At 39.4% G+C, this 27,800-nt stretch overlaps 1 protein-coding gene across 5 annotated transcripts; it reads left to right on the top strand.

Annotated features, from left to right (window-relative positions):
• The first annotated feature begins 5,667 nt into the window (after positions 1-5,667).
• Positions 5,668-23,637, top strand: ddhd1a (DDHD domain containing 1a). Of its 5 annotated transcripts, none has more exons than XM_016662852.1 (15): positions 5,668-6,876; positions 7,579-7,650; positions 10,177-10,353; positions 13,517-13,618; positions 16,265-16,393; positions 17,037-17,184; positions 19,505-19,614; positions 19,697-19,803; positions 19,918-20,180; positions 20,316-20,391; positions 21,224-21,373; positions 21,505-21,569; positions 21,651-21,823; positions 22,334-22,519; positions 22,848-23,637. In XM_016662852.1, the coding sequence occupies exons 1-15, from the start codon at positions 6,096-6,098 to the stop codon at positions 23,030-23,032; spliced, it is 2,724 nt and encodes a 907-aa protein (XP_016518338.1). In that variant the 5' UTR covers positions 5,668-6,095; the 3' UTR covers positions 23,033-23,637. The 5 variants fall into 5 exon arrangements, with proteins under 5 accessions (XP_016518338.1, XP_016518330.1, XP_016518342.1 ...); XM_016662844.1 differs by having other exon boundaries at positions 5,669-6,876; positions 22,334-22,531; XM_016662856.1 differs by lacking the exon at positions 7,579-7,650 and having other exon boundaries at positions 5,670-6,876; positions 22,334-22,531.
• Positions 23,638-27,800: the final 4,163 nt, after the last annotated feature.

Below are 27,800 nucleotides of genomic sequence, written 5' to 3'. Positions count from 1 at the left end.
ATCGCTTGCACACTTTTGTACCTTACTGGGGTTTTCTTAACCAGTAAATGCTTACTGCTGCTGGGCCTTTGGTCTCATCCGTAGTATGTTTAAACTGTCTTTATCCTCCAGACTGGTCTGTTACGACATCCTGATGACAAGGCATCAAAACTTTTTCTGATCAGTTTCACTATCAAAACACTGCCTTGCAAGAAAATGTACTGACTTAAGTTTGTGATGAGAGAAGTTGAGCTATGTGTGTTTTTCTCCGATTTTGTAGAGACAGCAAAAGTATTTATGTCTCTTGACGTTTTTCCCATCTTTGCCATAATACAACCGTCGGTATTCATCGTAGTTTTGGGTATGACAAACAAACACAAATTGTTGCAAAATTCTGAAGGCCCGCCTAAGGTGACAGTGACAATAAAACTGACACTGCATATCACCCTCAACACACAATCCTCATTGTGGTGGCGGCGGCATCATCCTGTGAGGATGCTGTTCTTCAGCAGGGACAAGCAAGGTGATCAAAGTGGGTGGTGGATGGACCTAAATAATGATAATCCTAAAAGAGATTGTCTCTTTGGAGTGTGAAATGCTGCAAAAGCTTTGTTACTGGGGTATGGGTTAAGCAGGGTAAAAATCCTAAATATATAGCCAGAACTGCAGATGAATCCTTTAGATCAAATCAGATTCATTTGTTGGACCATAATGGCAGTGACTAGAGGTACAAAGACCTACTGCTGTATTTACACCGAATGGTCAACTCTTGGGGTTAAATTCAATTGCACGTCACACTTTTCAGATTTTTATTTGTATGAAAAGAAAATAGCTAAAAAAAAAATCCATGTATTATTTTTCTTTCACTTGAGAATAATAAACTACTTGTTCAAACAAAATCCATTCTTTCAACAATGAAACCATTGTGACAGCAAATGTGTTAAGTCCACCTAGGTTAAATCCACCGAGTGCTGCTATTCCTCAAGTCTTACCTGCTGGTATCCAGAGATTAGATCTGTTTTCTTGTTTTCCACGTCAGATAACAAAAGGAGACACAATGCCCAACAAAAGCCTTGATTATTAAAAGCTCACTGCTGTTTGAGCACAGTGTAATTAAAATACCACAGCATGTAAAGATTTATTATTCTTGACAAGCTCAAGCACACTCACACAAACAAACATGTTGATAGCAGTTAGGCAAGTCATTCACAGTCCAGGCACCAGCATGGAAGGATCTCAGACTTGTGAATTGTAGCAGTTGATCTGTATGACAATGGCTTGGCAAGCCCTGGAGGAGAGCGTTAGAACAGCAGGGGTAGGCAGTGACTGCCGTGTGCCGGGAGTCAATGGCCCCAATCTCCCACCTCAAACCTGTAGTCTAGACAGCCACGGGGGGAGGTGGAGTCGCTGGTGAGATTTAGGTTCATTTGCCCAGACGGTCAATCAGACGGTTGTGAGTACCGGTGACTTGTACTCCGTTTTCAGTCATACCTACACCAAAAAAACGTTCCCTGTTCAACTTTTCAAGAGTAAAAGTCCTCCTTTTCCAGGGCTTTGTGGACAACTTAAGGGTCTCTTCCAACTGGTCTCCAGTTGAATCAACTCTGGTGCAATGGAGCGGGATGGAAGGTGGAGGGGAAAACCACACATTACATCATGTATTTACTTATCCAGGATAGCCGGTGAGTGACATGAAGAGTGGGACTGGGGGTGAAAGGTGAAGGATTCAGGAGTAAATGAGTCATGACCAAAACCAAAGGATTGGAATCTGGTGACAAGGTTGCCTAAAGACCAAAACTACACAGCACCTCCGAAAAGAAACTAAACATATTTGTGGTCGGACCAAAGAAGTCTCAAAACTATTTTTGATTGCTGCAGACAAATTTTGAAACTAATCCCCAGAGCCTTGCCAGATGTCTTGAACAGAGCACCATAATGTTACCCAGAATACAAAGTAAGTACTTTGAGATTATTTGCTATTAATGACGACAATTAGGGGATCAGGCTTTTGGTAGCCTGCCAACTACTGTTTCAGCATTTTCCCTCCTTGGAAGTGGAATTTGAGCTCAGTAAATTGCTTCCTTTTAGTAACAATGCCATAAACACCCTCCAATCCCCTCTCAACTATCTGTGCATGGTCAGCATCACCACAGTAACTGCTGGTGACATGTGCCGCTGATTGGCCTTGTTGTGCCTCCAGCTACCCCACCTTAATGTGGAGGTGCAAGTCACGGAGACCAAACAGACCCTGACAGGAAAATCGACAGATTGTTCCATTTACGGTGAGTGTGGGATTTCTGTATTTCATTCGAGGGTGTGTGTGTGTGTGTGTGTGGGGGTGTGTGTGTGTGTGTGTGGCGGGTGGGTGGATGGGTGAGTTTTTGGTTTAGGGTGGGGATTAATCTCTCCAAAATGGTGGCTAAGAGAGGGTGAAATAGAGGTAAGAAGACAGACGGGAAACAACAAATGTACAAGGGTAGAAGGTGCTCTGACAATACAAGTTCTTGCAAGTGAACCAAAGTTTGACCATTAAAACTTATTTTATTTGGGTAGAGTTGAAAGTATCTCTAAGTAGGAATTAGCAAAGTTTTTTTAAAAATATAAACCTTTTTTGAAGAGGAACCTTTATTGAAGAGTTCAGAAATGAATTCTTCAATAAAATTTGTTATATGACCTATGTTTAACATTTCAGTTGCTCATTCAGTTTTGTTTCATATTAGCATAATACTTTTTTGGAAAATAGTGTACCTTCAAATCACAATTTAAATTAAAGTTCAATCTACAATTATTTTCCTTATGAACTTAAAACATCAATGATAGTTAGCTTAGACAGCTAGCTTTGCAACAGTAAGTTATACAATTTACCACGCATTACAAAGGGGGTTCAGAATGTGACATGGATTTTGGTGCCAGGTGGGTTGGTCTGAATACTTCAGAATGATGCACTTGGACTTTCTTGCACAACCATCAGTCTGGCTTACAGAGAAAGCTAAGAAGAAGAGAAACCATCCCGTGAATGAAGGTTATGTAAATAAAAAGGCCTTGTTGATGTCAGAGATCAGAGGAGAATGGGTAAAAATGCTGGAGATTAAAGGTAATAGTTTATCAAATTGATGTTACAAACAAAGTACGCAGAATCCCATCAATGGGTTTTGTCCATTCCTTGTTTCTGACTGGTGGTGGTGGTTTAGTGGTACGTCGGAGGTTTACTTGGCCCTGTTTGGACCCTTACGTACCAGTTTAGCATCGTCTAAAATCACAAATCTAACATCACAAATCTTGAATCATGTCTAATTTCATAATCATGATGATAAGTTGACATAACCCTACACTGTTTTGTAACGGACACTTATAGGAGCAGTTTTTGATGCATCTTGCTGGAGGTACCTGTTGTCTTTTACCATGAGAATAATAGCTGATTGAAACTCCAACCACAATATTCAGTTAGGATTGGTTACTAATCATGGAATTCATCTTTTACTGAACATCTAATTTACAAACTAATTCACTTCATTTAAATATATCTAATTTTAGAGGACAAATATTCTCTTTCTACTCTGGCCGTCTACATTTTCACTCCTTTGTCTGCCATATTCCAACATACCTTGCCAGCCTGCAAGGAGACATCAAGCACATTCCAAGAGCCAACCCAATTACGGGCAGATGAGGGGCAGTTCTCTTTGTTTAAGAACAAAGCCAGAAGTGACACAACTGCTCTTTAAAGGAAGCTCTTCCAGCCGTGGTTCCACAGAACAAGGGAAAGGGGGGCCCAGTGGGCACGAGGGAGGCGGCCAGCTGGTTATAAATATCTATTTGGCCAGTTACTGGAAGGAAAATTTGCAGTTTGTTTGTCATCCACTCATCCAGGTGGTGGGCCTGGTGGTTGCAAAACATCACAGAGCACAAGAGAGCAATGAGGCCAACCTGTCTGAGTCAACTGCCAGAGAGAAGTTCATATATAAAAGCCACATGTCATCCTTTAGTGTACAAGGGGGCTGGGAGAAAGTTCTTGGCATGATCGGATCCATGTTTAACCTGTTGATGATCTCGGTTGCTCTACATTATGTACTACAGCAGTCCAAAAAGTATGTTGAGTTGGTTGTTGAGTTTAGCGTGTAAACTGTCGGGGAAAAATCTCTTGTGAACCATTGCAACAGTCAGAGTCTCATTTAGATGCAGCTATGAGTGCCGCTTCTGCATGTTGCCTTTTGAAAAACTTAAACTCCTCCAGAAGCCAAGCATTTTTTTTTTTTTTTTCACAGCCACGGGTGGGGGTAGTGGTTGTGGGGTGCGAATTTGACACTAAAAAGACAGAGTTTGGGTGGAGTAGTGCTTTAATAACGCACATTGTGCAAGTAGTTGTTGATGGCCAGAAGCGCAGAGCACTGGCCTGTGGAGGGGTGGGACGAGCCCAAAGTTTAATTCCCACTCTGCAGTAAATTAGAGCACAGCGGGGTAATGTCTGTTTATTCCAAATACAGCTGCCTGGGCCTCTCTCTCTCTCTCTCTCTCTCTCTCTCTCTCTCTCTCTTTCTCTCTCTCTCTCTCTTCTTCTATCCTTCTCTCCATCTCTCCCCGCAGGTCACACCATGGCCTCAGAATCACCTGGACCAGGACACAAAAATGCATATTGTTTAAATACAAGCACTGTGTATAGATAAACAACAAGGAACAAATGCACATCATGAGAGATGCACACACCAACTCATACATATTTACAGAGATATGTACAGATTTTTAGCTCATGGACACTAATGCCTTGCTGACAGAAAACTAAGGAAATAAAAGTAAGTACTTTGACTTTGCTTTTTGTAATGTTAATCTTAAAATAGATTTTTGTTACATGTTAACTGAATTATCTTCTTTTTAGACATTTTATGTATTTTGCTAAGCATATTATTATTTATTTTTGTTAGTTCAAGTGACTGAAATTACTTTTTTTGGAAAGTAAATATACTCCATTGAATCATTAGTCTTCAGTTTAAAATAGACATTTGCTGACCTCTAGTGGTAAATTAAGTCTTTGTCATTCCTAGGTTTCAAAAGATTCAACATTATTGTACCAAGTATATCCGACAAAATTAAAGTATTGAAATAGTAAGTTGATATGTTTGTATACAAACACATTTTGTAGGGATGCCAAAAATTTGCCCTTTTAAGTCCTTATATAGTTACATAAAAATCATTGGTATAAAATGCAGTGCAACATCAAAGAAATGTGAATTAAAATTTGTGTTTTGATTGTTAGATAGTTTATTAAGTCCCTCCAACACTCATACTGATGGAGAAATCCAAAGTTAGATAGAAAATTGCTAAACTACCGATGATAAAATTACATTAAAATATCCTCTATTAATTCCAGGACGAATTTTATTATGTAACATTTAGCATACATTATCTTAAACAGAACACACTGTATATATTTTGGGAGTTAAGATGTTATGTAGACTATAAATATAAAAGTTACAAATTTAAAGCATTAATCAGTCAAAAAAAAAAATCCTTAATTTCCTTTTTTTTTTTATCGATGTTAGACTAATAGTGCTACAAAAATAAGTATTTGGCGTCCTCTAGTGTGTCGTGCGATCATTGCCGTTTGGTTCATGTGGGAGACAGAAAACACAACCGTTCTCGTCATAGTTGCTCAATTTCGACGTACGCGTTCACATTGTTTGGTGCGTCAGCTGGTGCGTTACGCGCGCGCGCCCGCGCTACACTTCTGTTTCTATGCGAGATTTGTTTTCAAATGGAGGAGTCTTTGATATTCCGATGGGACCAGGAATACTCAAAGTACGGCGGCTGCAGCGATAAGCTGGGCCGAAGTGATTCGGTGTCATCTGCGAGGTTTGAATCAAGTTTACGCTGCTAGGGGTAAACGGAGACCCTACAGTTTTTTTGTGATTTATCGGCGCAGGGTAGTTTTCCAACCGGCTTCATTAGCTTGACGAACTAGCATACATGCCAACAGCTGTGGGGCGCTAATGGAGATGCGTTGGAAGGTGTTGCAGAGGTGTTTTATTTAGGTTTGTTTGCACTACTTAGTAACATGGACTCTAGTGGTAGTTGTAGTCTGGCAGCGCTAGCTTGTCTAAGATGAAGTCCCTGCTCAAATAGTTATGAGTAGTTTCAATCAAAACCTCCGCATTAGCTCGTCTTTCAGCGCAGACAGTAAGGGTCCGGCGGTCAGCGCTGACACCGGGAACAAGGACTGGGTTCTGGGAAGCGATGTGTTTTCCTGCTGTCACGAGATGAGCCTCGTGGACGACTCGATGCAGGCGGGGATGTCGTCGGTCCAACCGGGACTGGACGGTCACCTGCCACTAATACGTGCCCAGAACCACGGCTCTCAGGATGGCATATTTTTCGAGCTGGGCTCCCCGGAAGACTACCTGGACAGCAGCCCGTTAGAGTACAGGGACAGCGATGGGATCGGCGTTGGCCCGTTATTCGAGAGGAGGAAGAGGTCTCGCTCCAACAGCTCCAGACACAGGTTTAACGAGGTGGTGACGGAGCTAGTCCCGGAGGAGGTTCGGTGGTTCTATAAAGAAGACAAGAAAACATGGAAGCCTTTTATCGGACACGACTCTCTTAAAATCGAGCTGATGTTTCGGAAATACTGCGAGCTGAACCCCGGTGCGATGCGCTCCGGGGTTGGCGATGGAGAGGAGGAGACTGGCGGTAAATGTGTGGACAGCCCGGGGCAGAACGGCGCAGTGCCCGTGGACACTGGCACTAGCAGCGTGGACGAAGGCCGCGGCTCTCTTGACACATCTACTGTGTCCTTTGACGGGACCGACCCGGACGGCACTGAAATCAACGTAGAGCCTGTGTGTGTTCGGGGAGGCCTTTATGAGGTCGACATAAAAGAGAGAAAATGCTACCCTGTCTACTGGAAGCGTGAGTATATTTCCTCTCCTCCATCACTCACTCAAAATCGATCGAGCTAATGTTTGGGTCCACTTTGAATAACGTATCATTCATCACCGATTTGTGTTGTGTACATTCATATCATATATAATTAATAGTCTGCAGTATAATGCCCGACAGGCAGCATACAGATTATTGGACCACAGTCAATGGTCAGTTGCCATCAGGGGCGCCGTTTAGGGGACCTGGGGGAAGTTAGGACAATTGTAATGGCCCCTGACCAATAGGGAGGTGGGGGGGACAAAAAATGAAATAAAATAAATAAATATATATATGCACTAAAGTATATACTAAGGTTAAATACAAGCACTCCCAGATCAACAAAGCTAACATGCATATTTACACCCGCCAGTATCTGCATACCTGCTTTTGCGCACTTGACAGTGACAGTGTTTAGTAGTCAGTGATAATAACTATGCTGCCAAGACCAAAGTCAGGTTTTCGAAAAGAGAAAAAGAAGACAGACAAAAGAGAAAGGCGTCAATTTGTAACCCAGTTTTTCCTCCAAGAAAGGTGGGTAGACTACAAAGTGTGATTTTCAGTCATTAGTTAGCTTAGCTACAGACTACCTAGTCTCCATTTCACCAGCATTTAATCAGGGAAGGGCAATATTTACCAAGATATTTACAAGATTTAACTTGTCCCTGTACCTTTTACCGCACTTAACAACAGATGGTTCAGAGTCAGCAGCAGCCATAACTCCCCATACCAGCATAACTCCTCCTCCCTGTCCCAGTGAAGAAGGTGAGCAATACTGTTCAATGATATGATAGTTAGCATCAGTGCAGGGAATGTATGGGGATTTCTCTGTCTCTCTTGCTCTTTTTACAATTACACAAAAAAAAAAAACTGAAATATTTATTACTGAGAGAATGTTAAACAACTGTTATAAAATGGTAATAAAAACAGCTTCCTGTCTGGGCTGGAGGCTAGGCCTCAAGACAGGCTTTGCAGTATTGCTATGTTAAGACTGGAATGGAATGGAAGCCTTTTATCGGACACAATGTTGTTAGTCATTTTAATCTTGCTTCAAATTGTTACTTGCATATTGTCGTATGTTTAATTTACTACCAGTAAATGTGCCATTACCAGTATTGGACCAATGGAAGCAAGTTTTTAAAGTTAGTTATCTAAAGCTTTTGATTGGTCAGATAGACTCAATAGATGGTGGAAGGAGCCACTTGAGGGTTGGGGTGTCAAGTTCATATTTTGTCACGGTGCGCAAAATTCCTAGCGGCGCCCCTGGTTGCCATTCATTATATTGCATTAACTCTGTTACAGTTTATGTTTGAAAATCATCTGTGACCACTGGTTGGTAAAAACAGTTGCTGGGCCATTTTTAAATTCCAAGAACCCACTTAGGTTTTCCGAACTGTAGAGTTACACCAATAAATTAGCCACCAATTGGAATCAGTTAATTTTCTCTTCATCAGCAGGTCAAAAATACAATTAGATTTTTATTAGTCTATTCATTAAATCCTCTCAATAAAGAACTCCAAGTATCCTATAAACGTGTCAACCATTGATGTTCTTTTTTGTGTCATAAAAATTTGGTAAATGTTACACTTTAATGCATGAATGAGGATTATTGTTTAATTTCTTGATTCAAACCTACTACACCCTTGGGGGGGGGTGGGGGGGAAGTAAATACGATTGTTGCCAATATTGTCACTCATAACATGGAACTTGTAGATTTTTGAAGTGTACATTTGCAGAATGTGTTAGATTAAAAAAAATTCCAAATAATGTAGTGTATAAGAAAGACAGGAGCTGCGGATACAGAAGATGCCAAAACCTATAAAAAGTGAAGTTATATGACTTTCACAAGATCCAATTTTAATTAAATTCAGAAAAGTGCATAAAAATATGGTATGTTTATAGACTGAAAATGGGAATTCTTAGTTTTGATGAATTTAATAAATTGGGGGGAAAAAAATATGATTTTGTTTGGCATTTGACATGGGAGCCAATCTTTGGATAATGATCATTTCTGATCCCTGGTCTTTTTAGAATAAAATTCAACTCATCTTTATTGTCCCACAGTAATATGTGTATCTCTAGCAAAATTAAATCTAGTCATGATTGCTTACAGGAAATAAATATTCTCTGAACTGGTACTGTGACACCAGGAGTACCTTGGTCGATGTCACAGTATTTAGTTTGAAGAAAATTGTTTTTATTTAAACAAACATCAACAATAGAGACAGTGTTCTCATGAATTTTAGTTTTGTGGGCTATCGGATGGGGAACATCCAGTTTGACAAACATCATTGCAATGCATTTATATCTTTAAAACAAGTTACCCTAAGAAAAGATATAGGAGGCTGCTACTGGTTGATTCCACACAAAGACTCCACCCATTTTTACCTTGTAAGTGAGGGAAAAGTATAGTTGTCTTATTTCAGTCAGCTGACAACCAGTAAGCAGCAACAGGACAAGGAAGGGTGGATGAGCAAGCACTTATTGTGTATTGGACTTTAATACACATGATGAAATAGTTGAGACATTAAAGGTTCTCTAAGCTTATCTTCTCTGAACTGTCACAAATGGACTCAACTGATGACCCAATATTATCTCCTGAGCCTTTATCTCAGTGTGTGTTTGTGTTTGCTTTAGATTTAAGTAAGACATTTAAAAAAAAATAAATACTGGTGTATTTTCAGTATCATTGTTTTCATTTTGCAAAATTTTGGTTCATTTTGGTTCTGTCGTTTTTGGAGTGTCGCTGATATAGGCTCCGCTATTTCACTCTAATTCTCCTCTTGGGATTCAAGTCAGAATGGTGTTCATAATTTGACTCTAGACTGTAATGAAACCTGGCCCCGCTCGGTTAAACACCGAGTCTTGGTCCTCCTGGGTTTGACTGACTTATTTAATTAAATGGAAATCAGTTTGCCGTACGTCATCTAAGGTGCCACGGGAAAATGAGTCAGTGCCTAGAAAAAGATTTATTGAAATAGCATCAATTCACAACAGTCATGTCAAGGTAAGAGAAATAGCTAGACAAATGGTTCCACTTCATACATAATTATAGTTTGTTGAATCCAATATAGTACACATTAATTTATTGCCTCTCAATTGCACACAGTCCTATTTAATACAAGTTATAACGCAGTATAATCAGTCATTTGAGCATTTAATGCTAATTGGTAAAAACTTTTATGATACAAATAGAAACTGTAAAAAAACAAAAAAAAAATCAAATGTCTAACTATACAGATCATTTCTATTAAAGTCTATGTAGCTAAATCAGAGGTGTGTCTGCTTCAGAACAAGACCATATTCCTGTGATGAGAGGCCAGTGGTTCATCGATGGTAGCTGGCTGCCGCTGGAAGAAGAAGAGAGCGACCTCATTGAGCAGGAGCACCTGAACCATTTCCGAGGCCAACATTTGCAGGACACCTTTGAGACGGATCTGGTGGTGAAGACCGTTGACAGCAAAGATGGTGAGTGCTGGGAAAGGGGATAACAGTTTACAAGTGTATCCTTCAAAGCGTCAGACAGCACTTATTTGTTCATTCCTGTTGCTAATTTCTCTTTGTGAACCCAGTTAATAGCTTTACAATGACAAAAAGTTGGGCTTTTACATTTTTGCTATGTTTTGAACCAAAGGTCAAGTTACTGATTCATACTGCGGTGTGAGAGTTAGAAATGAACTTGACAGGTGCGCCACCATTGTAAAGCAGGATCTCCATGTACAGTTTGGTATGACCCTCTCTGATGAGCTGGCTCAAGCAAAATGTCACAAGCTGTAGCTTTGGATAGCAGTAAGAAAGAGGTTGTTTGATTCAGAGCTCTCCTTAAGGTGGCCAGATTGATGAATGTCTGGTTGTGTGAACTGGATACTGAAAGACTGCAAAAGAGTGAGATTGAGTATGTAGAAAAAGGAGAAAGTTGGACAAAAGCGACATCGTCTCCAGATGTCCCAGCAACATACCCTAACGTTATAAATAAAATATAACCCTGATAAATCACTTCAAAAAATCAGAGTAATAATTTATTCAGGAAATTTGGTTAAGAAAGTGAAACACTCAGAAAGTTACACTGAGTTATGTTTTACAAGCAATTAGTTCTAGTTATTTTGATTATTGCATGCTACAGCTGACAAAAAGAAATTTGAATATTATTTCCATAAAGCTCACAGCAGATGGATGTCTCCTATTACTTCCTGTTAGATGACTGCTGCCTTTTCTGGCATGTTTTCCTTCCTCTTAAATTTCCATTAATTTTCTAGGAACAGCACTCTGCATAAAGCTAGATGCTTTCGCAAAGACCATTAGTGACGTCCCATACACAAACGGTCTTTTTTTAAGTGGGTCAGAAAAACGTTTTGCTGAAAACCTGTTAGGTCAGCAGTGTTTAGGCCATGAGGTGACATTCCAGTGTTAAAATTCTGTGTTAGTATTTCTGTATTATTTATTTGCGATTTTCTGAGAAACAGAATTTAAACTTTAGTCCATAAAGTTTAGAATATCACAAAAATATATTCATATATATAATCAATCTTCATTTGAGATTTTTTTTTTTATTGATTTCTTTAGACTTCAAAAGAACAAATTTTTTCCTTGTAATGTTATGTCTTATTCTTACTCAGGATAAACTGATTGTATCTCCCTAAAAATTAAAAGTTTTAAGTTGTGTTACAGTTGCTAGTATTTTCATACACTTTTTGAAAAGAAAAAAAATCATCAAAATCATTTAGAAAAAAATGCATTGGGTTCATTCACGCATATATATATATAGAGTCACTGAATAAATGCTGGACATATTCATGACACCAAGTTACAGAAGGATTACACCTTAACTGTAAGCTGTGTTAAATTTAATACACAGACTTTTTATTTTGTTTTCTAAAATGTGACGAAGTTTCACTCGAGAACACACACACACACACACACACACAAAACACACAGTTTCAGTGTGTTGAATGGATGAGCCAAAGCAATGCCTGCTCTTACTTTTCATGGTTCTACCTAATGGAAAACAATATTGGTGACTGCAGACTACATCCCTCCCCACCTCCTCCTTTGTTTGTACCTCGTTTTCCACCTCTATATTTAGCTGAGCCTGAAAGCAAAGTGAACGATAGATCTTGTTAATTCACTATCCTTGAGCTAATGTTGCATTCTGCCTCTTGCAGAAGAATATTTTGCCCTGACACTAGTAATCTGTAGCACTCAGAGCCATATGGAGGCTGTTTTAAACTACATTACATCTAATACAAGGATTTTATAAGCGCCCTAATACCTTACAGATTTGCAGTACAGTATTTTGCAGTAGTTAGTTGAAACAGAAGACATGGTAGGCTTTGAACTGCATCCAGATGCAGAGCGTCTCAGTCCCGTTTTAAACGATGAACTTCAGATAAGTAATCCAACATTTAAAATATCCCCAATAAGTGAAAATAGTACCTGGTCAGATTCTTTTTCAACATTATTTTTCACACTGTTTGACTTGAATAAAGCTTACATAGTGAATTTGGGATGTTTCGTGGTAAGGTTCATCTGTTGTTTCCACCCATTACCTTGGCTGTGCAGAGTACTAGGCAGGTTGTAGAGACAATAGGGTGTGGACTCATCTTTCAGGCTTGAAAGACGTCAGGGAAAATTACATCCAGCAGGCCAGCCGTGTCGTCAAGCTTTGTTTTCTGTATGTTTTTGATGAGGGCGAGACCAGGTAGCTATTCCCATGTAACCTGCCTTCTTATTTCAGATATTTGTGAGCCTATGATGACGCATAATTATTGACAAAAAAAAAAAAAAGAAGAAACTTGAAAGAACTTTAAGGAAAGAAAATGCACCGGAGCCCTTTATTGGAAGTCATCCAAAAGATATCTAAATTGTTCATCAACTGTCTTGGGCTTAATAAGTATTAAAGCTCCAAATCCACTTGCTACTTTGATAATTCTTCAGGAATCAAAAGACCCAAGGCCAGCTGCACAGCATGATATGCTGCATAAAAACACAACCTAGTAAGTTCATTTTGACCTTTTATAAGCCTTGATAGATATCCCAGGCATTACAGAGCACTTATTTTCAGTAGCTCCATCAGTGCTGTACCGATCGCTTTTACAGCAATCACACTTCCTGTGCGCCTCAGCACTTCTCCCCTCCTAACTCATCCTCTGCCGTTCACCTCAGCTGAAACAACCTCAGCCAATATTTGCAAGTCTGATTGCTTCGTTATCATGAATCGAATGAGCCAGTCAAATCTGAGATTGTGGACGTCACATTCAAAATATCTTTATGCTCTTTGTTTATGATATAGTAAATGTAAATGTTCTGGTCTGTCTGATTTTCTTGTTGTTTTTTTTATTATTTTAACCTCTTGGTATTTAAATAAAGGCAAACATTTAGATTTCTTTTCTTTTTATAAGTGGCTATAAACAGACAAAATCCTGCAAAGCTAAACTCCTATATTAAAAAAAAAAAAAAACTTGCTCAGAAGTCACAGAGTACAGCTCCTGAACATTTTCAGCAGTCTTCATTGAACTTATAAGTTATCTTTACTGTCTTTTGATAAGTCGCCATGTTTAGGACTAATGACAAATGAAGTCTTTTGTGACCTGAACTGGGCAATGAACACTACTCACTGTTTGTTGGTTGTTAGTTCTCTCCCACCTGCCCCCTTTCTATCTCCCGTTTCTGTTCAAATGGAGTGGATATCAGACGGGTGCTAAAACGGCAGGTCACAAGCGCAAACGCTGCCAAGGTACTGTGAAATCCTACGTTTTCTGTTGTGTTAGCTCCTTTAGCTTTTTATCCCTCATCCTTTTAGATTCTAGGCCTCTGTTGGACTAGTTTTTCCTTTCTTTTGTGGGTTAAACCTTTTGAAGCCTTCCATTTGGAACTAGACCTAGGCTCAGTTAGACGTGGTTGTCGTAAAGCTGAATTTAGTCTGTTATCTTGGTTTACATTGCAGCTTTAACTGAGCCTAGTTGCTAGAACTCACTTTTTAGTGCTGTGGTCTAGAGTTTGGTTCTACTACTATTGCTGCTTTTTGGGGAATCCTGTGTGCTTCCTTGCTGGAATAGTAAGTACACAACATGGATCACTCAACTACAATTGCAAGACTCTTTAAGAACTGCATCAGAAATTAAAAATGACTGTCAAAATGTCTCAACACAGTTTGTTTGTTTGTTTTTTTTAATTCCCAGCCTCTTTTTCTCAATTCCTTTAGACACTGTTGCTATATTTCTACTCGACCAGCAACTCCAGCTCAATAAAGCCTTCTGAACAACGCTTTCTATTGAGAGTTGAGCACAACTCATAAGCTGGAACAAAGAGTCATTGTTGTAGTCTTTCTGTGAAACAGCGCTAGCATGCTGTGTACGTTCATTCTGAAGTCTGTTAATGTCCTGTTTCTGGGTTCACAGAGGAGAGACGTCTCTGTGTTTGTTTCCTCGTCTCATAGGAGGATGAAATGGCTGTTGATCCGAAGCCCAGCGGGAAAGTCAGCAGCCCTAAAAGACACACGATTTTTGAAGATGACAATCTCACTTTTAACATTGCAGTGCTATGAAGCCTTCTGGAAAGACATTAACTTCAATGTCACAATATATATATATAGTGCAGGGCCAAATTTGATGATAGTTTTGGCAGGCTCTTTTTGCCCCTTGCATTCACCTTTAGCACTTCCCAGCTTGGAGCTTACTTTATATTATCTGGGGGTTTTTTGTCACAAAATATCTTTTCTCTTTTTGACTGCAAAGGTTATGGGGCTCCTTTAATCCTTTCTTACATTCCTGCTCTCTATTTTATGTTTTATTTACAGGCACATCTCGGTAAATAAGAATATCATTGAAATGTTTTAGGTAATACAATTTGTTTTTTTGTTTTTTTTGGTTTTTTAAAAGTAACATAATTATAAATATTCATTACATGCAAGGTAAGATTTTTCTAACATTTCTGTTCATTTTGATAATTAAATGACTCTTTTGATATTTTAATTTATTGAGATGCATCTCTGAAGTAACCTTCGACTCTCACCTCTGCTCGACCAAAACATAAGGCTCAACAAGTAGACTATAAAGAGATCCTTTTCGTCCTTCCAAGGCTGTTTACAAAGTAGAACGACCATTGCCACACTCTTCCAGCAGACGCACAACAGGCAATCACTAAACTCTTCTCCATGAAATACTAACAGCTACCCCTTACTGTTGCTGTCCAAGAGTAGTTGAGTGCTCCGCCATGTTGTGATAAATAGCGATTATGTTTCTTTTGCCGTGGAGTGATTTCATTTGATAATCTACAAAGAGGAAGCTAAACGTGTGACAGAACAAAAATCCTGTTGGCAGAAGTTGTAGTTTTGTAGGATTCGGTGTCAAAAAGTGACGGTCACTATATTTGTTTAACTTGTTCTCATCTTCATGCAAGAGGAACTGACTGATAATTTTTAGTTTCGGAGTATAAAAATTCATGGTTCAGGTCATTTATTGGGCAGGCAACAGAGAATCATTAGCTGCATTGGACAAATGGAGGTTTTGCTCGTTTCATTAATTGATGTGAACGGGACAAATAGTGGAATTTCTTGATGGGGAACTTATTTGTCCTACAAATCTGTGCTTGACCAAAAGGAAACAACAGTTTTCCTCTGTGGGAAGGTATTGTTCTGAATTTCCAGCAATAAACTAATCCAGCACGCCTCATTTTCCCAGGAACATTACCCGCTCCTTCAGGATTTAAATTCCTTGTTTGTTTCAGAATAGCACAAAGAGTCCATGATTACGTTTTGGACAAATGCCAGCGTGTTCAACAATTTCAGCCAAATGAACCTGACTGAACAGGAACATGGGGCACAGCTTTGACTCCGTTTAGTCCACTACTTTCATTTATTGGTCCTTTGTAGGTATCAACTGGTTTTTCTCAAGCCATAATTTAGCTCTTACTTGCTTCAGTCACTGCATTTACCACCGAATAAGAACCAGAAAACAAACAAAAAAATTGGAGGACAGACATTTATTTAAGTTTAGAAAAAAATCAATTGGCAATTGGAAGCTGCAAAGCAGGACGACAAGCAAGAGCTGAAGTATGCGATCATGCTGTGTGATTTTTCTTTTTTTATTTAAGCAGATCAAAGCGACAGACAGCTTTTGATTGAGCTGTTTGAAAAGAGTTTGTGGACTTTTGTATCCTTGCTACTTAAAATAACAAACTTGGTGTAAATCTTTTTTTTTTTTACTTACACTTCTCAGAAGTATGTATGATTCCTAAACCCTAAAATTAAAACCTTTTTTTTTTTTTTTTTATATTTAGCTTCTCTTGTTTTCTGTTTTTCTCATTTCTCTGTCAGAAAATGATCTAGGCTCCGTCTCAATGCCTTCTGACTCTGCCTGACTTTTCTCTCTCACTGCTGCAGCCATCCACCATCTGAAGCTGAGCCGGACGCATGTAGATTGGCACAGCGTGGAAGAAGTCTACCTTTACAGCGACGCTACCACGTCAAAAATTGCTCGCACTGTTACCCAGAAACTGGGCTTCTCCAAAGGTCTGTGTCACTTGCATCACACTTTATCATATGAGATGGACGTAGCAATGCAATGGTGTTTTATTTACAAACTGGTCAACGTAGAAGGTTAAAAGAAAGCGGAATTATTTGGTGATGCCCACATCATGTTTTGGTCTTAAATACATTGAAGGTTGGGGAAAGAAAGGGAGCAAATTAAGTACAATTTTACATCTGACCTTCATCAGTGTATGTGAAGATGATCTGGTGCACAGTTCCATAACGCCATGATTCATTTTCTCTCCATGTTATTTTCCGGAGCCTTGACTGGTTACCTCAACGTTCCCTGGTTACCCAACGCTCTGCGAACTGATCTGTCTTTAGTGCGAGTTCACCGGCTCCTATCACGTTTCCATTTAGCACACAACATGATCAGATTATAGGTTTTAAGTAAAGACACACACTCTGACCTGCCAGTACTTTACACATGCTCCCACGTGGTCGGTGGCCACAGCAGGAGTCCATGTCTCGCCTACTGACCTCCTTGGAATCAATACAGCATGTTGGACTATTGATAGTCTTCCTTTTTTTTTTTTTCTGCCAGAGTTGTACACTCAATATCAAACTTAAGTTTCTTATTGGTTTGAGAAGTGACGATGAAAATCTGAATTTCCTGTTGCTGCAGCCTCAAGCAGCGGCACACGGCTCCATCGAGGTTATGTGGAGGAGGCCTCCCCAGAAGACCGGCCCCCTCAGACTACCCACGTTGTCTTTGTGGTGCACGGGATTGGCCAGAAGATGGATCAGGGCCGCATCATCAAAAACACTGGAATGTGAGTTGTCCATTTTATTGAGGTTACTGTAATTTGAGATGTCCTCCAAAGCCTGCTTTTAGCTGCATTTTCATTTGTAAAATCTCAAGTCGAGCTTCAGTTTTAGATTTCTGTCCACCATACTTTTATGCAAGCACACTGTGAGGAGGAATGAAGCTTTTGTCTTGGCTCGAAGTGTTTTTAATTTTTCCTTTCTGTTTCTATTTTAAGATGCCAACTTTACTCAACTTCTTGCACTGGTCTCACTTTTTTTTTCTTTTTTATCACATGCAAAAATGATGACATCATCTTCTGCTGAAGGGTTTTACATTGACTGCTGGCTTTATGTGACAATTGCCTGGCCTTTTGTCCAAACCTGTTAAACAGAGATCAACCTGTTGGGCTGCTTTTTTGCTCTTCTAGGAAATGTTTTGTTTTGTTTTTACCTTTGTTTACCTAGGAACGTGCCACTAAGATTAAGAATCTGTTTTTCAAGAAAGAGAATAAACGTTTGTTACGATGGAATATAATGTTTCATGATCAGTGATCTATGTTTCATAAGGCTGTCTGGAAGATGAGGTATAAATCCATCCTCTCTGGTTGTGATATCCTAAAGTTGAGTGTTCTGAAGAATTGTTCTGGCTCCAGACCCAGATTCGATAAGAAGGATTTTAATCTGCTCACATAAGAGAATCTCCAGGCAGATAAAACATCCAAACAATCTAAAAATTGTTGCCATGTTTCCAGAAACATCAATGTTTTCTTTTTTTTTTATTATTATTATTATTATTATTTTTTTAATCAAAGATCATTTTGCAGTTTAAACAGTGATGGTGTTGCAGCTGCAGTCTGTGTTTTGTCCTCGTGCTTCTCACTTTTTTTGCCCCCCACATTCGTCTTCTGTTCTACACCTGGAAAGCTGACTTCATGCTTTGTTTTGGGAACATCCAAACTATGGTGGCCCAGAAAGTACAATGTACCCAAAATCTACCAAAAATAACAAGCTATATAGGACAAGTCAAAGAGTAACATATTATTCACGCTATTAGACATGGATGGGTGTGAAATTGACACGGTGATGATTTAAATTAAAGATGATGCAATATCCTGGCAATTAACACAATTATTTAAAACAAACATATCAAATATGATCTAATTGATTTTTTAAACTGAATCAACAGTTACACCTACTACTGTTGAAATTATTTAACACATTATTACAAGTATATAAAAAAAACTTGTTTAAAATATGCATCTATTCTTATTTTGACTCGTGAACTGAAATAGAAATGTAATTTAGAATAAACCACTGATTTATTTAGTAGCATTTTTTGTAAGTATTGCTCTAAAATCTGCTTATTGAGCAGAATCATATAACTTTATACCTTAATGTTGTCTTCATAGTTTATTTTCTGGTTAACTAGTTGGACTATCATCTGGTGCTGGTGTTTAAAACAGATTTACCCCAGTGATCCTGGTGGGTGGTGCCACTTCACAGCAAGTAAGAAAGAAAAAAAAAATCTTAGTTTAGCAGTCTGGGTGGCAGTATGCAGAAACAAGCAGGGAAAGGAAAGCTTCTATGTATTCATTTTGCTTACAAGAAAGACACATTTTAAAGCTTTTGGGCTTGTGTTTTCAAATCACATACCTCTATGCCGGTACTCGACTACTGCCTTCATGTCACATCTCATATTTAACCTAATCTTATGTAAACATGACGCAACATTCCACGGTGTCCCAAAGTTTACACTTAACTCATTGATCTTGCTCACGCCGTTTCAGTAACCGAAGTAGACCAAGTCAAGCTGCAGAGCATGTTGAGCCTGCCTCGTATCTTCCTGTGGATTACGTTACACACACCTTCCACTGCCAAAAGAAAAGATCTGCCAAAGCAGTGTTCTACTTTTGCTTTGACTCTTTATTACACTTTGTATCATCTCGGCACCGTGCCTGATGGTTTCTTTGTCGTCAACTAAAGGGGGGAACTGTAGAGTTTTTGACACTGTTGTTTCTCAAAGATTAAAAATGTTGCTACATCAACAAAGATCGTGGTGTGCACGCCACATTTAAATCAGTAATCTAGTTCCCTACACTCGGATCGTGCAAGTTCCCCCTGCAGACAGGCATGTGACATGTGGTTTCCTCTCCATAAAGAGCCACATCCTACATTTAAACTTCTTCTATTAGAAATGGGGAGAGATAAAATGGGGGTTCAGTGTCAATCACCACTCACATACCTGATATTGTCATGCACACAAACTGTTTTTCTTATGTCAGACTTCTGTCGGTACAGCTGTTCAACGCTGTCGTTATTCACACTTTCTCTGTTGTGCTCCTTAAGGTTGAGGGAAGGCGTGAGGAAGATGGAGGAGAAGCACTTTTCTGAGCACAACGATGAACACGTGGAGTTTCTCCCTGTCGAATGGCGCTCTAAACTAGCGCTGGATGGAGGTATGTGAGGATTGCAGTGTGGTTTCACTATCGATGACCTCGGGCGTGTTCCGGGTGATGCATACATGGCACGTTTCCATAGATACGGTTGACTCCATCACACCAGACAAAGTGCGAGGGCTGCGTGACCTTCTCAACAGCAGTGCCATGGACATCATGTACTACAACAGTCCTCTTTATCGCGACGAAGTGAGAATCATACAGTTACAGATTATAAAAGGCGTCTCTGGTAGCCTTTTTTTTTTTTATTATTATTATCCTTAAGATAACTTCTTCTCTTCTGGTTTTTTTTTTTCCCCCTAGATAACCAAGGGGCTCACAGAAGAGCTGAACAGACTGTACTCGCTCTTCTGCTCGCGGAACCCTGATTTTGAAGAACGTGGTGGAAAAGTGTCCATTGTGTCTCACTCCCTCGGCTGTGTCATCACCTATGACATTATGACAGGATGGGATCCCGTACGGTTCTGTCTGCAGGAGCACTGCGCAGTAGAGGAGGAGCAGGATTTCCGTTGGATGTCTTACGAAGAGAGGCAGCTTTTAGAGGAGCTGAGGCTCACAAAGAATAGGTGGGATATTAATTATACAGAGCAGTGACTCAAAGGATATGTTGCTGACTAAGGATGGGAAAAGGTCAGGGAATAATATCTCTTTATTTTTTGTGTGGTGTGGTGCAAAATTAGTTTTATTTTTGTTTTTGCCAGGTTAAGAGAGTTGGAAAATCAACTGGTCAAACTGGAGGCCTCTAATCCTTCAGCTCCCCCAGCTCTTAAATTCAAGGTAAGATTTTTTTGGACTCTTGGATTTTGCAATTGTAGTCAGAATCTTACAATCACCATGACCATGAATGTTTTTAAACAACTCTTATTTAAGGGTGGTAGTGTGCTACAATAAATTTCAGGAAGCAAAACTGACACTCGAGTTAGATTTTATCTAACTGACCTAGGCTCCTTTCACATACAAGCCAAAATATAAACATATATGATAGTACTGATAGGATGATATCATTATACACCCTTGGAAAAAATGAAAACCATAGATATAGATCAAGCACATTTCTGACGATGACTGTGTGTAATGTCCGACAACATCCCTTAATACACTTCCCCCCCAAGTGTATGTCTTTCCAGAGCAAACAGGAATAATGTCTGCCCTGTGTAGAGGATGAAGTCTTATTTACCAATAGTCTTGGTAGCATCACCTGGAGTCAAAACATGTTTTTCTGTAGTTTATAACTCCTGAAACTCAAAGGAGCGTCTCCCAGGTGCAGCATTTACGGCATGCCGTGTGTGGTGGTCGTATGTTTCCTTGCTAAACGGGAATCATCCTGTAGAAACTGGTGGTTGAAACCTGGCTCGGGGTTTTGGCACATTGGTAACCAGAAAGACAACAATGCTGTAAAACAAGAACAGCTTAATGTAAACTGAAACTGGCTGCAGTTAAATAAGCAATGAAAAACATGTTAATGCATCAAGGAAAAACTTAACTCGCCTCACGTTGTTGTTTATTACAATTAACAACTTTTGTTTACGATAAAAAGATGTATATGTATATATACATAAAGCTCTTGTTGGGGGATTTACTATCAATTTTTTCACCTTTTGTCTCACAGGTAGAAAACTTTTTCTGCATGGGGTCTCCTCTGGCAGTTTTCTTGGCCCTGCGAGGGATTCGCCCAGGCACCAGCGGCCACCAGGACCACATCCTGCCCACCTCCATCTGCAGCCGGCTCTTCAATGTCTTCCATCCAACAGACCCTGTGGTCAGATATGCCTGATATATGCCTATAATTTATATATATATATATATATTATAAATGAGAAGTGAAAATGATAAATGTTCATGCTCTGCATCTTTTCTTTTAAGGAGTTAACTCTTTTCTGTTGTGTTTAGGCTTACAGACTGGAGCCTCTCATCCTTAAGCATTATAGTAACGTCGCACCTGTCCAGATACATTGGTAAAAGCTTAAGTTTTACACTTTTATTATTCTTTATTAGCACAAAGTGGTAACAAATGTATAAATTGTTTTCATCACCAGGTGTAGTGCCACTAACCCTTCATCCTATGATGAGGTCCGGCCGACCTTCCTCAATCCAGTTAAAGATCCGGCTTCAGACACGGAGAGCATTCCCAGTCCGAGTACGTCTCCTGTCTTGGCCCGTAAACATTATGGAGAGTCTATCACCAGCCTGGGCAAGGCCAGTATACTAGGTAAATTTAGCGTGTTTTTATTGCTTGATTGGTGTTTCCTTTACTTTGTTCCACTTAGTATCATCAAATGAAACAGGTTAGTACAAATTTCACACACTGCTTCTAATTACACATACTCTGTAGAATCTTCTGAAAATGTACGGTAATTGTCTTTGGTGAAAATATCAGACTGTATAAGACAGCGGTTTGAATTTTCCCCCAACTTTGAGTCAGTGGTGCCATCATGTGGCCATAAAGGGCAACTACTGTTGCTCTGCTTTTTATATATATATATATAAAATATTGTAAATAATACATTTAAAGAATTAGTCATACCCTCTTTTCACATTTGATCATGTTATATTCATAAACATTATTTCATTAGACTGCTGAGTGACCAACAGGAAGAAAGCTGTCATTTTGACATACATGGAAAACGATGCGTTGTTTTCAAAAAATACGTTCTTACAAATATCAGGCGCTGGAACGTTTTCTGTATATTTTAAACTCTTCCTTCATGTCAACCTGCAGGTGCAGCAAGCATAGGAAAGGGTTTAGGAGGCATCCTCTTCTCACGGTTTTCCCGATCAAACAGCCAACCTTCAGTGTCCTTAGGAGTTGAGGGAGGAGCGAACGCTGAGGAAGAGGAGGAGAAGCGCACCGAAAGCCAGTCGTCTTATGGTCTTTCCACAATAACTCGACCAACATCTCCCACTGGTGACACTTTATGTATGTTCTTTCTGGTACAAAGCATTAACCAAAGTGTGTTTGTGTGCATCAGTGACGTGCGGAGAGGTTCGTGGCTGGTGAGGGACTGACTTAATCACAATCAGATTAACAGACATAGACCCCCTGCATGTTATTGTATATATACGGAAATTGTATTTTGTTTTGAAATCATTCATCAAAATATATTTTAGGAAGCTGAAAAGAAAAGAAACAGTGTAATTTATAAGTTCACATAAAGGCTAATGAACTTTTAAGGAGGGCCAGCAGGGTATCTGTTGGCATATTCTGACTGTAATCCTGTGTTTCTCTCTTGCAGTGGAGCTGGAGAGACGCATCGACTTCGAGCTGAGGGAGGGTCTGGTAGAGAGCCGCTATTGGTCAGCTGTGACCTCACACACTGGCTACTGGTGCTCACATGACATTGCGCTCTTCTTGCTGACCTTCCTATATGATAAGTCGACACCCTCCGCCTCAGCAGAACAGACTCCGGAACCAGACTGAGGCGTTTGTTCCAACACGTACGCCTGAGCAGATGTCCTGTAACTGCTGAAGCTTTTGTCGTTTCCTGACAAAACTCAAAACAGTGACTGCTTGATTCTCCCCTTGCAACCTGTCAAATACATGAACTATCAACCTGTCCTTTGTCTTGATTTATGATCCAGCTACATTTGAGAATCATTGGTTTAAAAATAAAAAGAAAACTTCATTCCGAGATGTAGCCATTGATGGTCCAGGAGACCCTACAGAAGGAAACTCTGTGCCAGTGTGAACGCTAACGGTACCATGGAAGAAGAGGCAGTTACCCTAAATCATGGAGGTTCCTCCAGCATCAAAAAAGCAATTTTATTTTCATCCCAACATCGAGTCTGTTTGGCTTATTTGGTTGTCTACAAGTTTAATGTTTTATCAGCCCATCCACTCTGCAGACACTCACTCTGGAGCCTTCTGATGTATTTTTGGATTTATAAAAGGAATGATTGTTACAAAAAGGTTTTTTCACGAAATGTTTAGCCAAAATGTGAAAAACCCACTGCTTACATGGGAATGAAATGCCTTTTGAAATCAGCCCAAAAATGTTACTAATATACTATTTTCACACAAAAAAATAAAAAATAAAAAAAAATAAGGCATAAACCCTTTAATAATATTGGCAATATGAGTTTTATTCAGTTGTTTGCTTTCAACTTTTTAAGATCAGTAATATTTGAAAGGCGTAAACCAAATACAACCTCGGCATATTGTATATTTGTTGTCAAGTATGACTTCTTGGTTTAGTTACACCAAAATAAAACACTTTTAGTTTTTGGGGAAACTTTCTTTCAGCAGTTGCAACTAAATATTTCCCTTTTGAATTCCATGTCACTTTCAGACGTGTACCTCTTGTATCACAACAGGCAGATTGGAAAGCATATAGTTATTTTCTTACGCTTTATGACAGTGGGAAGGTCTTGATGGTGTGATTTACATGAGTTCTCCTGAAAGCAGTCATTGTTGCTCAACTGAAATCAACGCTTCTTTATTATTTGTATTAATTTATGGAGATGCATCTGATCGTCCTTATGTTTGCCTATATGTTTTCATTGATGTCCAAATGAAATGACTGGTTCTATATGTATTTTTATTGGAAAACGGAAATATTTTCGTAATGATTTTCAGGCGCTTGCGCATATAAACCTGAATCTCATCATGTGAAAAGAGGGATTCAGACATGTGGCCAAATAACATTTATGTGTCCAGTGTTGTTAGCTGCTGTAGTAAAGCTACCGTCTGTGGTCCATGGAAAAATGTAATTGACAAGGTGTGAAACTTAAAAGTACGTTCGTTGAGGTGTTTTTCGAAGACAATGCACATGTTATCGTTTCTCCGCTTTTTGTTACCAATGTGCACTTTTTTTCCCCCCTTTGGCCAGATGTTATATTGGTGTTTATTTATGAAAATTTACAGTTGCAGTCAAATAGTCAAACAAAGTCACTTGAAGTACAATTGCTTGTATGAAACCTAGATTTATTCCAAAAAGATAGGAAAAAAACAAAAAAAAACGAAGACAGGATATGGTAAGTAATTATTTTCTAAAAAAAAGAAATGATCTGTGGTTGTAGGTGCAAACGAGATCCCTCTTTAATTTCTAGCCCCAGTAATATTTCTGCAGAAACTAGAATGCTTTTGCACTTTGCATGGTCTCAGATACATAGCTGATGAATGTCGGAACAATAAAAAAATAGTGCTGTGTGCCAACACACATCCAAGAATTTTTTAACACTGCAAAATGACTCATTTGAAACACGCAAGCAAAGGATGAAGAAACAAAGCGGAGTTGCATTAAAAAGTGTCAAATTTAATGTATCCATTTTTGTTGCATTATCATACAGGGTCATCTCATTAAGTTAGAATATCATCAAATAATTGATTTATTTCAGTAACGCGCTTCTAGAAGTGAAACTCTTACAATGTGTAGATTAATTGCACAGAGTGATTTATTGGTTATGGTTTATACAATGAAAATCTAAAACTTGGTTTCTATGAAAATTAGAATAACGCATAAGGTATTTTATTTATTTATTGTTCTTACACTTATCTCTCCATGATTTACTTGGCTTCAGAACTCTGACCAGCCAGATATTTTAGCAATAACCTTTTTGTGGTCTGTCCTCTTCGGAGAGAGTGTCAATGATTGCCGCCTGGAAAACCTTCAAGTCAGCAGAAGCTGACTTGTTTCTACATGACTTGACTTAATATGCAAGTGTTCTTTGAAACAGAATTTTGAATTTTCACTAGTTCTAAGCCACAACAATCAAAACGAACAGAGATAATGTCTGAAGTATCGCACTCTGTGTGTAAGGATTTAACTTTTTGAATTGCATTACTGAAGCAAATTACTTATTGATTTTGTTATAACTTTGCGATGCATATGTAGTAATAAAGGAGCTCGTTTGAATTTGATGTACACAGCTGAACTGCACCACCTTAAGTCTGATTCTTTGTGCTCTGCTGCTGAGTGGAATCAGTTTATTATAAGTGCAAAATGACTGTTACATTTGCAAAGGCCAATTTGCTTAAACCATTCTGCCTTGAAAAGCTGACATGATAGCAAGATCGGTGCTTTACCTGTGGCAAATAAGGCAGAGTAATATGAGATTATTTATTGATTTGATCTGTTGGAAATCTTACAATCATTACTAAGAAATGCACAGAATCTTTACTAAAGATTCCCATTTGTTTTATTTTTTTATTTATTTATTTTTGCTTAGCGTGACGTAACATTGCAGAAACACACGCGGGAAGCTAATTTCAACCCACAGAAATGCAGTTTTACCCTGGCCTCGTCTCTCATTCATGCAGTGACAAATTCAGTCTGTACTGTAATGGCAACAAACCCTCCACCGGGTGGCGCTGCAACTGTGTGTAGTTTGACAGTATTTCATTAAAATATGTGCAAACTGGCACATTTCGAAGTCTTTCAGTTCAAGCTCAGACTTCTTCACTCTGCTTGCTTTAGAAGCTTGCGAGCTCACAGGAAAGCGTTCGGGAGAGTTTTCGCAAAACATACATTTTGACTGACTCTACGTCCAGTTAATGTACAGTTTTTTTTTGACTGATGACAGCATATTTTTAGTAGCAAAGGCGTTTGAGGAATTGTCCGCTGCTACGTGTTTGCAGAATTTCCGCTATGGGTTGGGTGTCAGATTGAAGCCGTCGATTATGATCCAGCTCGAGATGTTTGTTGTTTTGTAAAACATAGCAGCTTCATGCATAAGTTGCGTATGCTCTGCAAGTCTTAAGTACGAGGATAAGGGAAACAAACATTCCCTTATCCTCGTACTTATCCTCCCTTATTAATTAGGAGGTGCAAATTAAATGTTATTCTTGTTTGAACTTTGAGCAGATGTCTTTGGGGAGGGGAAAAAAAAGTTTGTCTGTCCTTAGAGCTGTGCAATAACCCATGCCTGTACTGGATTCTAACTGCCATCCAAAGCACTGTATTTATTTCCTTTTATTAAATCATTTCCTTTTCTCATTTGGTCTTGTTTTGTACATTATTAAAGGGAGGAAAATACTGAACTGGTCCCTCTCCTGTGCAGGAGCATGTAGATGCCCTCCTCTCTCAATTTTAGACTCAATTCAGTAGAGAATGGGTGTGTTTGTTCATCAGCGACACAGACCGGATTCTTTCTTCAACACCCCCTGAACAGACTTTAACTCATAGTTGATGAATAGGTCACATTGTTACGCATTAGCATTGATAGCTTCCACATGAGCTCATGGTGTGTGTGTGTTTTTTTTTTTTTTTTCTATTTTATGCAACATAGTAGTAACAAAAAGGATCAGCTGGGTCATACATAACGAATGACGCCATGGTTTCTCTGACCACCAGAGGTCAGTGTACCACTGGTAATGTTGAAACAAAGGCACAATGACCATCTGTTCAGTGCTCAGGGTCTCATCCTGTGTCTGCATAATGAGCCATTTTAACAGATGTTCTCGTAACTGTAACTTAGCATTGATCAGTGACGCCCGGACACGTAGACTGGGTATTATACGACAATAAAGCAAACTAGGAGTTTATGTGAACGATCAAACTTATGTCTCTTTCAACTTTCTGCTTCTTCTTCGTGTGCCTCACCCCTCCTCCGACCTCGTCCACATCAGCAGCAGCTGGGCCAACTTCTTATCTGACTCTTCTGCTTTGCATCGGACTGAACTGTTTACTCTGCAATTAAAACACAGCCTATAAAAGGCAATGGGGTCTGCTGCCAGATCCTAACGGGGGGGGGGGGTTGTAGCAGCAGCAGGGAGATGGGTTATAAATCGCTTTGATGCAGACCTGGGATCTGAAGGCCCAGATTCCTTCGCTGGAGGACTGGAGGAGAGTGAGTTCACCAGGAGACCGCGCCAAGAACGCTCATGATTCATGAGATGTTGCCGCTGATCGTTTGGAGAGCGTGCGGCAGAGTGCGTATTGTGGTCCTGCTTCAGGGAGGCTCATGACGTTTTTTTTTTTTTTTTTTTCTTTCCCCCCAACCCCCTCTACGTGTGATTTGTGTAGTCGCTCATTGTTGCGTAAATTGTTATCTTTCATCTACAACAGTGAGACGAGGAGCCGCGCGGCTTGCAGGCTGTGTTGTCATCTGCTCCTTGTGATCCAGACTAAGTGTCATTATTTGAAAGAACTACTTCAATCAAATGTATACTAAGAAGAAAATACACATGAAAAGTTATTCGTACTATTCATACTTTTAAACAGCTTTTCTCTTTACAGTCACAAATGAGA

This window comes from Poecilia formosa, unplaced genomic scaffold (assembly GCF_000485575.1).
Source record: "Poecilia formosa unplaced genomic scaffold, Poecilia_formosa-5.1.2 Scaffold8, whole genome shotgun sequence".
Lineage (NCBI taxonomy): Eukaryota > Metazoa > Chordata > Actinopteri > Cyprinodontiformes > Poeciliidae > Poecilia > Poecilia formosa.
Note: the sequence above shows the minus strand (reverse complement) of the source record. Positions and strands in the feature narration are given on the sequence as shown.

What these genes read in the sequence shown, in the direction of transcription:
- ddhd1a (XM_016662844.1), top strand. Translation starts at nt 6,096, where the DNA reads ATGAGTAGTTTCAATCAAAACCTCCGCATTAGCTCGTCTTTCAGCGCA. An exon ending in GACCGTTGACAGCAAAGATG is followed by an intron (nt 10,354 to 13,516) that starts GTGAGTGCTGGG and finishes GTTGGTTGTTAG; the next exon opens with TTCTCTCCCACCTGCCCCCT. An exon ending in ATCATCAAAAACACTGGAAT is followed by an intron (nt 17,185 to 19,504) that starts GTGAGTTGTCCA and finishes GTGCTCCTTAAG; the next exon opens with GTTGAGGGAAGGCGTGAGGA.